At 47.8% G+C, this 12223-nt stretch overlaps 1 protein-coding gene across 1 annotated transcript in view; it reads right to left on the bottom strand.

Annotated features, from left to right (window-relative positions):
* LOC104144282 (uncharacterized) overlaps positions 1 to 12210 on the bottom strand; it is a 19545-nt gene extending 7335 nt beyond the window's left edge. Inside the window, exons 1-13 of the mRNA XM_068958451.1 lie at positions 11954 to 12210; positions 11798 to 11854; positions 9817 to 9854; positions 8411 to 8551; positions 6759 to 6821; positions 5550 to 5670; positions 5040 to 5132; positions 3733 to 3893; positions 2557 to 2642; positions 2270 to 2353; positions 922 to 984; positions 701 to 778; positions 520 to 608 (exon numbers count right to left, since the gene is read on the bottom strand). Of these exons, the coding sequence (XP_068814552.1) occupies positions 520 to 608; positions 701 to 778; positions 922 to 984; positions 2270 to 2353; positions 2557 to 2642; positions 3733 to 3893; positions 5040 to 5132; positions 5550 to 5670; positions 6759 to 6821; positions 8411 to 8551; positions 9817 to 9854; positions 11798 to 11854; positions 11954 to 12109 (1230 nt within the window). The 5' untranslated portion in view covers positions 12110 to 12210. The remainder of the gene's footprint in view (positions 1 to 519; positions 609 to 700; positions 779 to 921; positions 985 to 2269; positions 2354 to 2556; positions 2643 to 3732; positions 3894 to 5039; positions 5133 to 5549; positions 5671 to 6758; positions 6822 to 8410; positions 8552 to 9816; positions 9855 to 11797; positions 11855 to 11953) is intronic.
* Positions 12211 to 12223: the final 13 nt, after the last annotated feature.

The following is a 12223-nucleotide window of genomic DNA, read 5'->3' as shown; positions in this document are numbered from 1 at the left end:
CAGGGAAGGAGCTGTTCCTCCTCTGCACTGAGGCAGAGCTAGAAACAGCCCTTGTTCTCCTCCAGGGAAGAAATCTTGGGCACCTCTGCGGGGCTGTATTACAATTGCCAAGCTTGCCAGCCCAGTTTCTACACTGGAATGATGAAATACCAGGCAGCAGCTACACTGTTGTAACCAAACGGATAAACTAATTTTCCTCATGCTTTTAAACAAATTATCTTTTGGAATCAGTTCAGAAGCATCACTTCCAACGGAAACACTCGTATGAGGAAGCACACTGCCATCAACTGTACAGAGTCATTACCTTTCCTCACACTTCCAACAGACCTTTGCTCAAAGGTCTGTCTCAGGAAAGAAAGTCATCCCAGTGGATATCTTCACCCGAACCATATTTCCCTCTAAGTATAGGTCTAAATATGAGGCGCTCTCAAGTTGACAGACAAGGGAACACTGACCACGCTGAATTCCTTCAAAACCTCATCTTGCAAAGCACCAGGAAGAGAGAAACAGGACAGGCACCTTAAAAAATGTCCAGTCCACTCCCAGTTTTAAGCCCTTCAGGTCAGGCGCACACATATCTGACAGGGTTGCTTTGGGCTGCTTTAATCCTGCAGGAAACAAACAAGAGTTCCTCTTTTTATCTAGGCTGTCTCTAGAAAGGCAAAGCACCTGGGCTGAAGGAGGGAGAGGGCTCACCTACCATACGGATAGAGTGGATCCGGCTCAGCAAGGATACTGTAAACAACGGCTGCATCTGCCACTGAGGTACAGATAGGGCCTGTCAAAGAGAAATCGGTTACATGTGTGACAAGGGGCAAACAGGACCTTCCTCCTGAGGCTTTTCGTGGGCACAGAGTGCCTCCCCAAGCAGTGACAACACCACACAACAAGGTTGCTGAAGTGAAACACAAGTTCTCTTACCCACGCTGACTGTGGAGTAGGAGAGCGGAAGGCTGCCATGAGCACTGATCCGCCCAAACGTACCTTAAGAAAAAGAAATGGAGAGTTAGGTAGATATGCAAGGTAATAACAAGCAGTTGCTGGTGCGCTCTGACCTGCACAGCTCTGGCCCTCCCAGCCAAGTTCCTCAGCATTTGTCAGTAAGCAATATACCCCTGCCAGTCACTTCTCTCTCTGCTGCTTCAGAGCCTGATCACTGATCGTTCCATAGTCAATTCTGCTGACTGCCAGTCTCATCAGTGAAGCAGCTGAGTTCAACAAATACTGAAACCATTTCCCCGCCATAAGAAATGATCTACCAAAGAGGAAGTATGTGCAGGGATTTATGAAATACGTGCATTTAAATATGCAGAAGCAGCACCTATGGTGTGGAAGATGGACAGGCAGGAATAGAATTATCAACTGCAGGAGATGCTGGGCTCTGGAAGCAGATCACTGCTCCAAAAGATCTCACTGCTCATAGGTGAGAATGCCTAATACCAGTTGTCTTCTGCGAGTGTTCTTGTTGCCTCTTTCTGACCGGTTACATTTGTCATAATCATCATCATCTTCCTCAGATCAATCAAGATGAATCAAGTCAATCACGTGTGAAAGACAGAAAAATAGGGTAATGGTGTGAGTGTCTGGCCTCAGATGAAGCAGCTGAGATCCTAAAGGATAAACCTTTCTTAAAAGTCAGTATCTCTTCCAAGTGGCAATCCTGCCCCTGTCTCTCCATCCTCCACGCTGCAGATACTGCCCTGTGCACGTTCCCCCTACTTACACTAACTCCTACTGGAAAAACTGCTTTGCCAACTATTTGCAGGAAAGCATCCTTGACAGATAAGGTACGTCCTGGTTTGGTACAAGCTTGTTACCAGGTTTAACTTAGCAGTTACCAGAGATAATCGAGTCTGAGCAGTCTCAGCCTCCCCACCTAATTGGAGCAATGAGAATCCATGTTTGGTGGAGATGCGTTTCACTAGCTTACTATGGATATCCAACCAAGTTGGGAAAACCTCTGAGCAGAGGGGCAGAGGAGGAGGATGGAAAAGGAAAGGGTGAGTTGAAAGAAAAGAAGCGCATGTGTTTTGCTGAGCATTTGGCTCACAAACAGAAGTTAATTTTTTTGAACGGCTGCTCCATGGTCAGTACTGGGAACACTTCCACTCTGCCAATCCCACCTGTAGGACTCTCAGGTTGTTATACTCCAGAGTTTCTCTGGCCGAGTTTTTTATGACAGGAATTAAAGGACTGTGCCTGACTTGTTTGTGGCATCCTACCGGATACAGAAAACAAGATTCCCCCCACCACGATTAAAGGGCACTACCTTTCAGCCCTACCACACCACAGAACGAAGCAGGAATCCTCACAGAGCCTCCTCCATCTGTTCCAATAGCCACTGGGCAGAGACCTAGAAAAAACACATTGGTTTGAGACCACCAATGAGAAGTGTCATGGTGCCCCTTCTATCCTGCTGCCAGCTGTAGCTAAGATAGCATAGAGAAATCTCTGTTCAGCTAGGAGTTCCCCCCGGCTTCCAATCCCCCAGAAGTTAATGCCTGAGGCTCAGGCTCTTCCTCTTCTCACCTCTAAGTTCGGTTCAGGACCACTCACCTGCTGCTACAGCTGCTGCTGACCCACTGGAGCTCCCACCTGTGTAGTGATTGGGCTCGTAGGGATTCCTTGGGATCTTGTGGAACCTGAGGCAGATAAGCATTATGGAATCTTTTTCTAGGAAGGACCAAGTACGTTATAGGGCAGGAAAGATCCAGAAAAATAACTCAGGGATTCAATTCTCCCAGTAAAGAGACACCCTTCTATCTCAGATAGTGTTATGTCCCTAGAAAATGAGGCCCAAAAAAGATTTCTGGCTCAGAGTCCAGTCTCCTGTTATCATAGGCAGCCTATCTGAGGAAGAGCAAAGCAAGAGAAAGGATGCCATTCCAGCTCTTCTCTCTGTGATGGCACTGTGCCCTGTGAAGCGTTACACATTTCCAAAAGATGGAGCAATTGCTGACCACCTCTTAGCGATCACAAGCAAGTTAGTATCCCCTGCTCTGCCCTTTATTCCAGGGCAGTGAACTCCCTAGTCCAACCACAGTGCCCAGATACCAGAGAGGCCTGCCACACTGAAAGGCTTCTAGCTGGTGTGGCAGACCACACGCAATGGAAATGCCCTGGCACTTTGATGTAGCTGGGAGGGAGCCCTGGTTCCATCCATCTGTGTGTGCATGAACTGTGGTTCTGTAGATGGCTTACGAAGACCATTAGGACCACTGCTCCAGAATAACTGTTCTCAGCTCGCTATAACTGGAAAATCCACAAAACTAAAGCAAATTACAGTGACCTCTGTTAGCTTGGAAATAAAAACAGTAAGTTCTCCTGACCTCACTGTTCTGGGCCTCTAGCAATCAATTACTGTGATTGAGCAGATTACTTGTTTTCGGTCCCTGAAGCTTTCATTTATCACTCATCCTGTAAACATTCACACCTCCAAGCCTGTAAGGTTTGGCAAAGCAACATCATTATTCAGCAGAAACAACTTGGATACTCTCCTTCCTTTGGTTTCAGAAACCTTCAGGCTTCCACAGTTGTCCTGACCCTCAAATCTGCAATGCTGGGTTTTCATATCCCTAGGGTTCCCCCTGCACGGGGCATTTCATCAGTTTTATTATGATGTTTGCCCTATTCTTGCAGCCTTCCCTGTCAGATCCGGACAAACCTTTAGGCCTTCCTAGATTGGTGGTTGGGGGAGTGGGGATGGGGAAGAAAAGGGGAAAGGATTTTTACCCATTGGAGTTACATCCAGTTGTTCCAGTCCCTAGTTCATGCATGTTTGAGACCCCAATAATGATAGCTCCAGCCTCTCGCAGCTTCTTGGCCACAGAAGCATCTTCTGTTTCAGGCTCTGTCCCAAGATACTCTGTTCCCACTCGGTGATGGTAAGGCACCTTAGCAAGAAAACACCTTGTCATGCATCCTAAAACCCTAGTCAAACAGGCAAGCATACTTACATGCTTCACAGTTCACCCTCACAACAGATCCCAGACATCAGGACCCACAGAGTTAAGACACAGCCAGGCAGTCTCGCTCTTCACCTTGTTCTGTGTCGGTTTCTGTTAGGAGGGACACTTAACCCTTCAGTATTGGATCCTCCCCACATGCAGAGGAGTCCTTTTAGTGTGATGATATGGAGGCGCAGAAACATACAGATGATCAAATAACCTGCCTCTCTAGAGCAATGCAGTTGTTATGCCCAGAGGCTGCAGAGCAGGCACTTTAGCCCCACGGCACACAGCAGTTCCATTTTCCACTTTTCTATGGAAGGAACTGCAGTGCTTCAGATCTGCAGTGTTTCAAAGTAAGGCACCAAGATTAGACGGATGCTAAAATATCAAACTGGCTCATTTTCAGGGTATGCTAAGTACTTTCCACTCAGATACAGCAGTAGAAGAACCTGTACATAAACAGGACTACCGCCCTATATGTAGCGCAGCATATGGCAGCTTGATTGCACCCACAGGAATACTTCACAGTAACTGTTGCGAGGCCATATGCAAGCTCCCCCATGGCTGGAGATTTTTGGAGTAACTTGCACATTTCTGACAAGTATGTCCTTTAAAGTAAAGGGAGAGAAATGCTTTGCCAGTAGAGCAGAGTTAGCGCCTGAGAAATCCAGGCAGTTACACCTGCCGCTACAGACGCATTTATTCATTCTCATTTCATCAGATAAGGGACAGGTCCCCACCCTACTCCCACGTTCTATGCTCCTTGGACTAAAGGGATCAGTACCAGCCATGAAACATGTCTGTCATTGCCAAAATCTGTCTTCACCTGGCATCACCTGTGAATCATACTAATTACAAACCGATGTACTACCCATTATTACAAGCATATTCTCAGGCTTCCACTGAGGAGTTGGTCTTAAAACCTTGCCACAGCGAGTTGCACAGGTTGACCGCTTTACATTTGCAGGAGCAAAGAAGAGACTGTGAGCTTCCTGAAATAGATTGCTTTGAGCTCCTTCACAAGAAGGAGCAAAATAAGCTCCTAGAATGCCTCGCAGCATAAACTGACAACTAGACAAGGAAACCCACCACTTTAAACTCTTCTTTCAGGCACACTGGGATCCCATCCAGATAAGAAAGGGTACAGTTATTCCTGTAACGAGCAGTGGAGGCCTCAGCCATCTGCACAGAAAAAAAAAAAAAAAATTAGCTGATCTGAACGTCATTACCAGTATCAGAGCAGAACCCACAAATGGCTTTGTCAGGCTGCTGCTAAGCCAAGCTAAGTTTTTTTTTCCTTTTCCATCACAGAATGGTAGAAAACTACTGCTTAGAGGCATCTATGCTGCTAACAGATGCCACAAAAGCACAGAAATTCTGTTTCAAATATAGTCACTCAGTAGAAAATAGATTGCCTTAATGCTACCTATCTTTGGAAGAAATGAGGCAAATTGGTTTGTAGTCCTCTACCCAAGGAGGGAGGAAACATATACGTAATTTTTTGTGCAGTATATCTACAGAAGAGCTGCTGCCCCTTCTAATAGATGCTATTGCTGTTGGGGCAGCAGAGGCCCCCTTCTTACCGTAGGCAGACATTACCAGCATTATTTGCTCCTGGTCCCATTGCACTATCGCTCTGAGCGGGGGAGTGGATTTGTCACAGTCCTCCAGCATGGCAATGATATTCTTTGCTACCTGAGATGGTGTCAGCTTCCCACTCCTATGGGACAGGAGAGTTACGACTTCATTATAAGACAACCGCACCATACCCACACGCAGGTATGGTCTCTCACAAGGTGCCGCAAGGTGGAGGCTGTCACTGTTGTAACAAAGAACTAGATAGGGATCTGTGGGTGGTCATAATTTCAACACAGTGTACGCCATCAAGAGATCCCTTTCTTTAAAGGGGGAACCCAGATACTCCTGAAATAACAGGGAAACATGGCTGACAGCTTTATAGAGAGCCCTCAAACTCTTGAAAGCCTGAGGCTATGAAACTCCCAGTATCGTGAGCTACGCCTGAGAGGTCAGCTCTCTTTATATCTGCCTGCCATTACAGAGAAGGGGCCCACAGAAGCGCTGTCGTAACCCACCTCTAACAAACGGGCCTTGCCTCCCTCCTGGCAAGAGGCTGCGTTACACCATACACAGACCTGGTCCTCCTTGATACTAAAGCCTCATAGTCAGGATAAGCCCCTAACACCAGACAGCAAGGTCAGCCATTTGCACCAAGGCCACGGCTTTCTGGCAGAGGCGGCTGTTGAGGAGGGTTTATCTGAGCGTGCTAGATCTGGCCACACATGCCAGAGGCAGCCAGGAGTTACTGAACAACTAACAGCTTGCCACAGAGTTGGGGACATGCTTCCAGCTGCTCCTGACCTGGAAACACTTGATGGGTGGATGCAGTCAAACTGCTCACAGGAACACAAGCAGCAGGGGAGTCGAGGGATTTTTCAGAGACTTGCATTTATGGGCAACTCTCATCATCCAGATGAACCTTCCTCTCCTGCCCTCTCACTTGTCTGGGAAAATAAGGTATGTAGAAGTCCCTCCCAGAGAGGGCCAACAATAAGCCAAGGATAATGGCATGTAAATATACTTGTGGGGCTTGTAAGAGTTCTGCCAGCTCCCCAGGTTCGCTTTCCTCTGTTATCCTATCAGAGGGAAAGGACTGCAGAAGGTGGTGTTAAGCAGTGGTACCTCAAGGACAATCCCAATAAGGAGACACCTGAGAGCTTGTGGAACAGCATCAGCCTGCAGCAGGGTAACATGCAAGACAAGTTGTTCTCAGACCATAATTTCACCTACCGGTAGCAATCCAGGTAGTCTTTGATCCCTTTGAAGCTAAACCCATCACTGGCAGAATCAGACCTGCAAAGAGAAGATTCAGGGGGCAACTGTACTGCCAAAGTCGCCTCTGTTCAGATCTTCAGCGTCCCACTGGGACTGCAGATTTCACTGCACTGCTCACTTCCACTAAACCTCATGGTTACTCTTTGGGCTCCTAGCCCAAGCATTTCAGGTCATGGTCTATCGGACTCCTTGCAGGCAAGCAAAGACACACATACACTAAGGGTGCTGCAGAAATAAGGGGCAGTCTTGCCAACATGTTCCAGTTGCTTCATATACCTACTGCAATAAAGTAGTCACTAAACCATTTGAAATTTATTCCAGATTCACACTTGCTGCTCATCACTGGAGCAATACAGAACAGCTAGAACATACGGGCAAACTCAGTCCCAGGGTCTCTACCCAAGTTTAAGTCAGTTAGACAGCCATGCATATGGCATGTGGGGGCTGGAGAGAGAAGAGGCAGGCACTACACAGCACACACAGGCATTGACATCTGCAAGCTGCTTAAAGATCAAGTCTGTGGCTGTAGCACCTAAGAAATAGACCATTCCTCATCACCCTAAGAGGAGCAAAAGAAAACACGGGAAGAGCTAGCTATAATGACTACTCCTGTGATGTCTGTTAGGTGATCATCACCTAACCCAGAAGCTAAATCCTGGAACAGGACAATGTAAGGTTCCATAAAATGCTTTGTAGGGAGGAGGCAAGGCTCAAGTAACCTGCCCAGTAATACTGGGCAATATATCACTGGTAGAGCTGGGGATGCAGAACCAGAAGGCTTTACCCACCCTGACCAGTATCTGCAGGAAATACACCCTTTCCTCTAAATTGAAGGAGCTGAAAGTATTTCCTCGCTCTAACTTAAGAACTTAAGCGTGGAACTAGTTTAGTCTTGCTACAGGCTGCGATATATACAGAGAAATGACTCTCACTGTCACTGATGAAGTGCAGCTCACAGACTTCTTCAGAAACCACAGGGCAGGTCCACAACAGAGAACAAAACAGATGGGGAGTGCACTCATAGCAGTCCAGCTGCTCCCAGCCCACCTCAGCATCAGACCTCAATGAGACACATGAGCCTAAGTAACTTTTCACCCCTAATCTAGAGGGATTTAATCAAGTAATTCAAGAAGCTGAACAGGCTGTTCTCTAGCAACCTAACTAAGAAAGCCTAAATTCCTGTGGATTGTTTTCTTTGTATCCTGCATTCCTTCCCTCCTCCCAGAAACCTCCTTCCTCTATGTTCTCTTTGAGATTCCTTGCAGGCAAGAAACAGCACATCTGCAAACTCACTTGAAGGGATGGACGTGCTGACTAGCCAGCCATTAAGCGTATCTGCTCTGACAACGCAGCCAGAGCCATGGTGAGACAAAGACTGGCAGAATTTGGTCTCTGCCCACTGCGCAGACTCCATGAAATTTGTAGAAACTTCATGTTGGTTGTCATTAACAACTTAAGAGTTACAGGAAGGATGACTGTTTCTTTTGAAGAGCAGCACGGTGTGGGAAAAGGAATTTTAATGCAGATTATTGACAATGAGTTTCCCACTACTATAACAGCATCAACACACGTGGTCTTCCACTGACTCCTACACATCACCTACTGACCTTGCATCTATCAGCTGCTTGATAATATCCGAAGTGCTTTTAGCCTCAGACTTGTCCTTTGTAAGCTCTGCAGCAATCTCCGGGATAAACGTGGGATCTTCATGAATATCAAGAGAACGCATGAGAGAGAAGTTGTTCAGCCTGAAAGAGAGAGACAATCACTGCTGGAGCTTGCAAGCTCCACCATGACTTCAGTTTTTTAGATTGTTTAAAGGTAACTTCATTCTAGAACATTTTCCCTTAACAGTCTGCTTCTCACAGCATGGAGTTGCAACAGTCACAAGATAATCTCTCACACCTTTCCTCAAGGTAAAAAAACCCTATTGAGCTTGCTTAACAAAACCTCCTACCTCCTGACATAAGGCCAGCCAGCCTTCATCAACGCAAGCTGAGAAAGAATTGATGGAAGTTTTCCCATTCACTTTAATTACACATATTTCACACATAGACCAAAAAAAGATAGGTGTCGGGAGCAAAAGACAAGGACAAAGTAGTACAACCAACCCATCTATTCAAGCACTAATCCTGTTAAAATAAGCAGACTCTTCAGACTTTTCCACAATCTGTCTCAATATAGCTTGTTTACAATGAAATATAACGGGTCACAGTAAGAGTTTAGGCTTGGAACAGATAAAGAAGCAAGGAAACCAAGACCCTGTCACAGATGTCAAGGAACAACCCACTGTATAATAGCGCTGATAGTTGTCTAGTTTTGATTCACTTTAAAAAAAAAAAAAAGGGGGGGGGGAGGGGGGAAAGCACACCCAGAAGTAAAAATTCAGGTGTTCCAAGAGTGTTTAATAGACTTCTCAATGTCTTGGAATCTGCAGAGATGATCCACCATGCTACAAACAACATATACAAGCTAAGTGCGAGCCTGAGGTTCCTGACACCTCTCAAACTGAGACGCTTTCAGTATAATGTATATTTGAAAACATAGGTTCTAACTAAAATACTCATAAGAGTGAGAGAGAAGGAGAAAAGGCTAACCTAAAATGGTGAATAGCTCCAAAAAGAACATATTAAAAATTCTAAACTTCATGTCTGGCCTCACTTCCCCACTACAGCTGGTGGTAAACACAGTCGATTTGCACATCCACAGGCTTTGAAAGAAACACTGCTCTTTTGCAGGAACACAGCAAGACTAAGAGGCAATCCAGTGAAGTTTCTGTGCACCAGTCTGGCTGTGAAAGAAGGTTAATTTCTTCTGATACAGGGTCACTCAAATCAGAGTTGTTAAACAAAATCTGGTAAACAACCCTATGAAATAACCTTTTTCCCCCCTTACTCAAGTTATGCAACTTCCCTCTTAGAAAAGGGTCATTTCAGATAAGGGGTAAGAGGTATGCAGTGCAAGCACCTTGAAAAGGGAACGTAAAGGGGGAAAAAAAACTCCCCACGCTTACCTCAATAAGAATGGCAACAAGCAGATCTGTCCAAAAGCCTAGAAGAAAATGAGAAGAAACACTGGTTTGTGCCTACTTTGATCTCAGCACCTTCCTCACCAGACATGGAATGTTGGATGCGCTCACAACTGCGGCAGCCTTGGCCTCTGAGCACCCTCAAGAGCACGCTGTGCTATGTAGTGAAAAAATAGCTGAAATATAGTTATTTCCAGGCCACAAACTTGGCCTGAAATGCCTTCCCCTCTCCTCTCATACTCAGAGAGTCAGAAGGATTGTATTCTTCTGGCTCTCCTGCAGAAATGTGCGTTCATCCTCTGACTCGGTCCCAGAAAGCCTGCTCTTGCAGACTGCCGCAGTGTTAGATAACTACAAGGCATACAAAGCTCCCGTCTGTTACTTTCTTACTGGTCTGCAGATTACGTAAACATTGGATAAGGGGTAGCAGCTTATTATTATTTGGCTTATTCCACTATCAGCATCTTTTCTGTTGCCATTTATCCTCAGCTGCCCTATAGAACACACTCAATCAGCTTCTGCTGCAAACTGAGTCAACTTGGAAAAACATTAGAAATGTAGAGATCCCATGGCAGCGAGCAGCTGAAAACACTCTTTGAATATCTTGGTTCCCGATGTAGCAATACCAGCAGTCCCAGATCAGCCTTGTGATTTCTATCCTGTTTCTATCCGGTTAATGGATTTCTAAATCACGTTAAAGGAGTGGGGCTTAATATAAGTCTGAAACAAGGCTCACAATCCCAGATCTACAGAGAGATACATTGCTCCACTCATTACAAAAGCTTTACAGTCTTTTGAAAAGGCGATGCTCCTAACCTACATCCACAGCAATCTGAGACAAAGAGAATCCTATATGAGTCTGAGAATACTGTGTCCCCCCTGCAAGGGGGAACTACAGGCCCCAGGGTCACACACCAAAAGCGGCCACAGAGCAAAGTATAAAAAGGTATTCCTGTTATTATGTCCTGGAACAAAACGGCTAGCAAGGTGACCTCACAACAATCTCAACAATAAAGGAATAACCTATTGCCAGTTTCCACTCCAGTCCCAACCACTTGCCCAGACCTGGAACAGGTCGTATTCCTGAAACAAAGTGCTTTTGCATCACCTTGACACTGGCTCAGAAGGGAAGACATAGGAGCAACACCAGAGCAATAAAACAATAAAACACAGCAACATCAACAATAAAATCCAACTGCTTTGGAGCGATCAAGGCTACAAGTCGCTGCAGAGGGGAAGCAGTCTTTTCACCCCATCGGCACTCTCCCCTGCAGCAGTCACACCTGCTCCCAAGCACTCTTCTTCCGCAACTGCCACTACCAGTATGGCAGGGATAAATCCACAGGCTTAAAAACATGCCAAAATCCAGTGAAGTATGAGCTCAGCATAGGGCAGCTGCCTTAAGCTTCCTCATGAAAACTACACTTACAAGTGCTCAAGCATCAGAATTCCTTTGTGTCTGAGTAAAGTTTGCAATTACTTTATTCTGTGCTTGATCTCTGTTCCCGGCTCTCCCCACCGTGACAACACCAGCCCCTCGGAGAACAGCTTTCTTTTCCTACCGCGTCCTACCCGGGCAGCCACTGCTACACCGAGAAAAGCAAAAGCTCAAAAAGCATCGAGAGAGCAAGAACCTCCCTGTATCGCAAAAAGCACGCGGGAAGCGTGGATTTATCTGTATTCCAAGGCCTTCTCCCTCAGACACCTCTGACAGCGCTGGCCTCCTACAGATCCCCCGGGCAAACAGGGAGGGTTTTACTGCCTTACTCGCTTATCGGCACCCCCGCCGGGGAAGCAGCACCGGGTGACAGGCGCCCTTCCCCGGCTGCCCCCCCTCACGCCGGGCTGCCCCCCGCCACCCCCGGCGAGGCCTGCAGGGCGTCCCCCACCCCCCTCCCCCCGAGGCTAACCGACGCGCCCGCGATGGCCGTTACACGGGGGTCGCCGCCCCCCGCCCCAAACTCACCGTGTTGGCCACATGCGCGAAGAGGCGCAGCCAGAGGCCGCTCAGCCGCGGGGCCCACTGCGGAGAGGAGGCGAGAGATGAGCGCCGGGCCCCGCTCCCCGCCAACCCCCCCCCCCCGCCAAAACCCCGCACCTCCCCCCACCGCCCGCTGCTCACGGCCTCCCGCGGCGGGCGGCGGCTCCGCCTCCCGGCCCGGCCCGGCTCCCGGCGGTGCAGCACGGCGCCCGCGCTGCCCGTGTGCCGCCGCACGCAGCCCAGGTACACGGCAGCGGCCGACAGCAGCGACAGCGACAACAGCAGCAGCAGCGTCATGATGGCGACTCCAACGGGGCCCGGCGGCGGACCCGCCCGCTCCCTGGGCGGCGCCGGCGGCGAGCGGCGGTGGGGACGCGCCGCCACCTGCCCGCTCCTGGCGCTGCCTCCCGC

The sequence above is a fragment of the Struthio camelus genome, chromosome 1, assembly GCF_040807025.1.
Source record: "Struthio camelus isolate bStrCam1 chromosome 1, bStrCam1.hap1, whole genome shotgun sequence".
Taxonomy (NCBI): domain Eukaryota; kingdom Metazoa; phylum Chordata; class Aves; order Struthioniformes; family Struthionidae; genus Struthio; species Struthio camelus.
The sequence above is the reverse complement of the archived record's forward strand: the minus strand, read 5'-3'. Positions and strand labels throughout refer to the sequence as shown.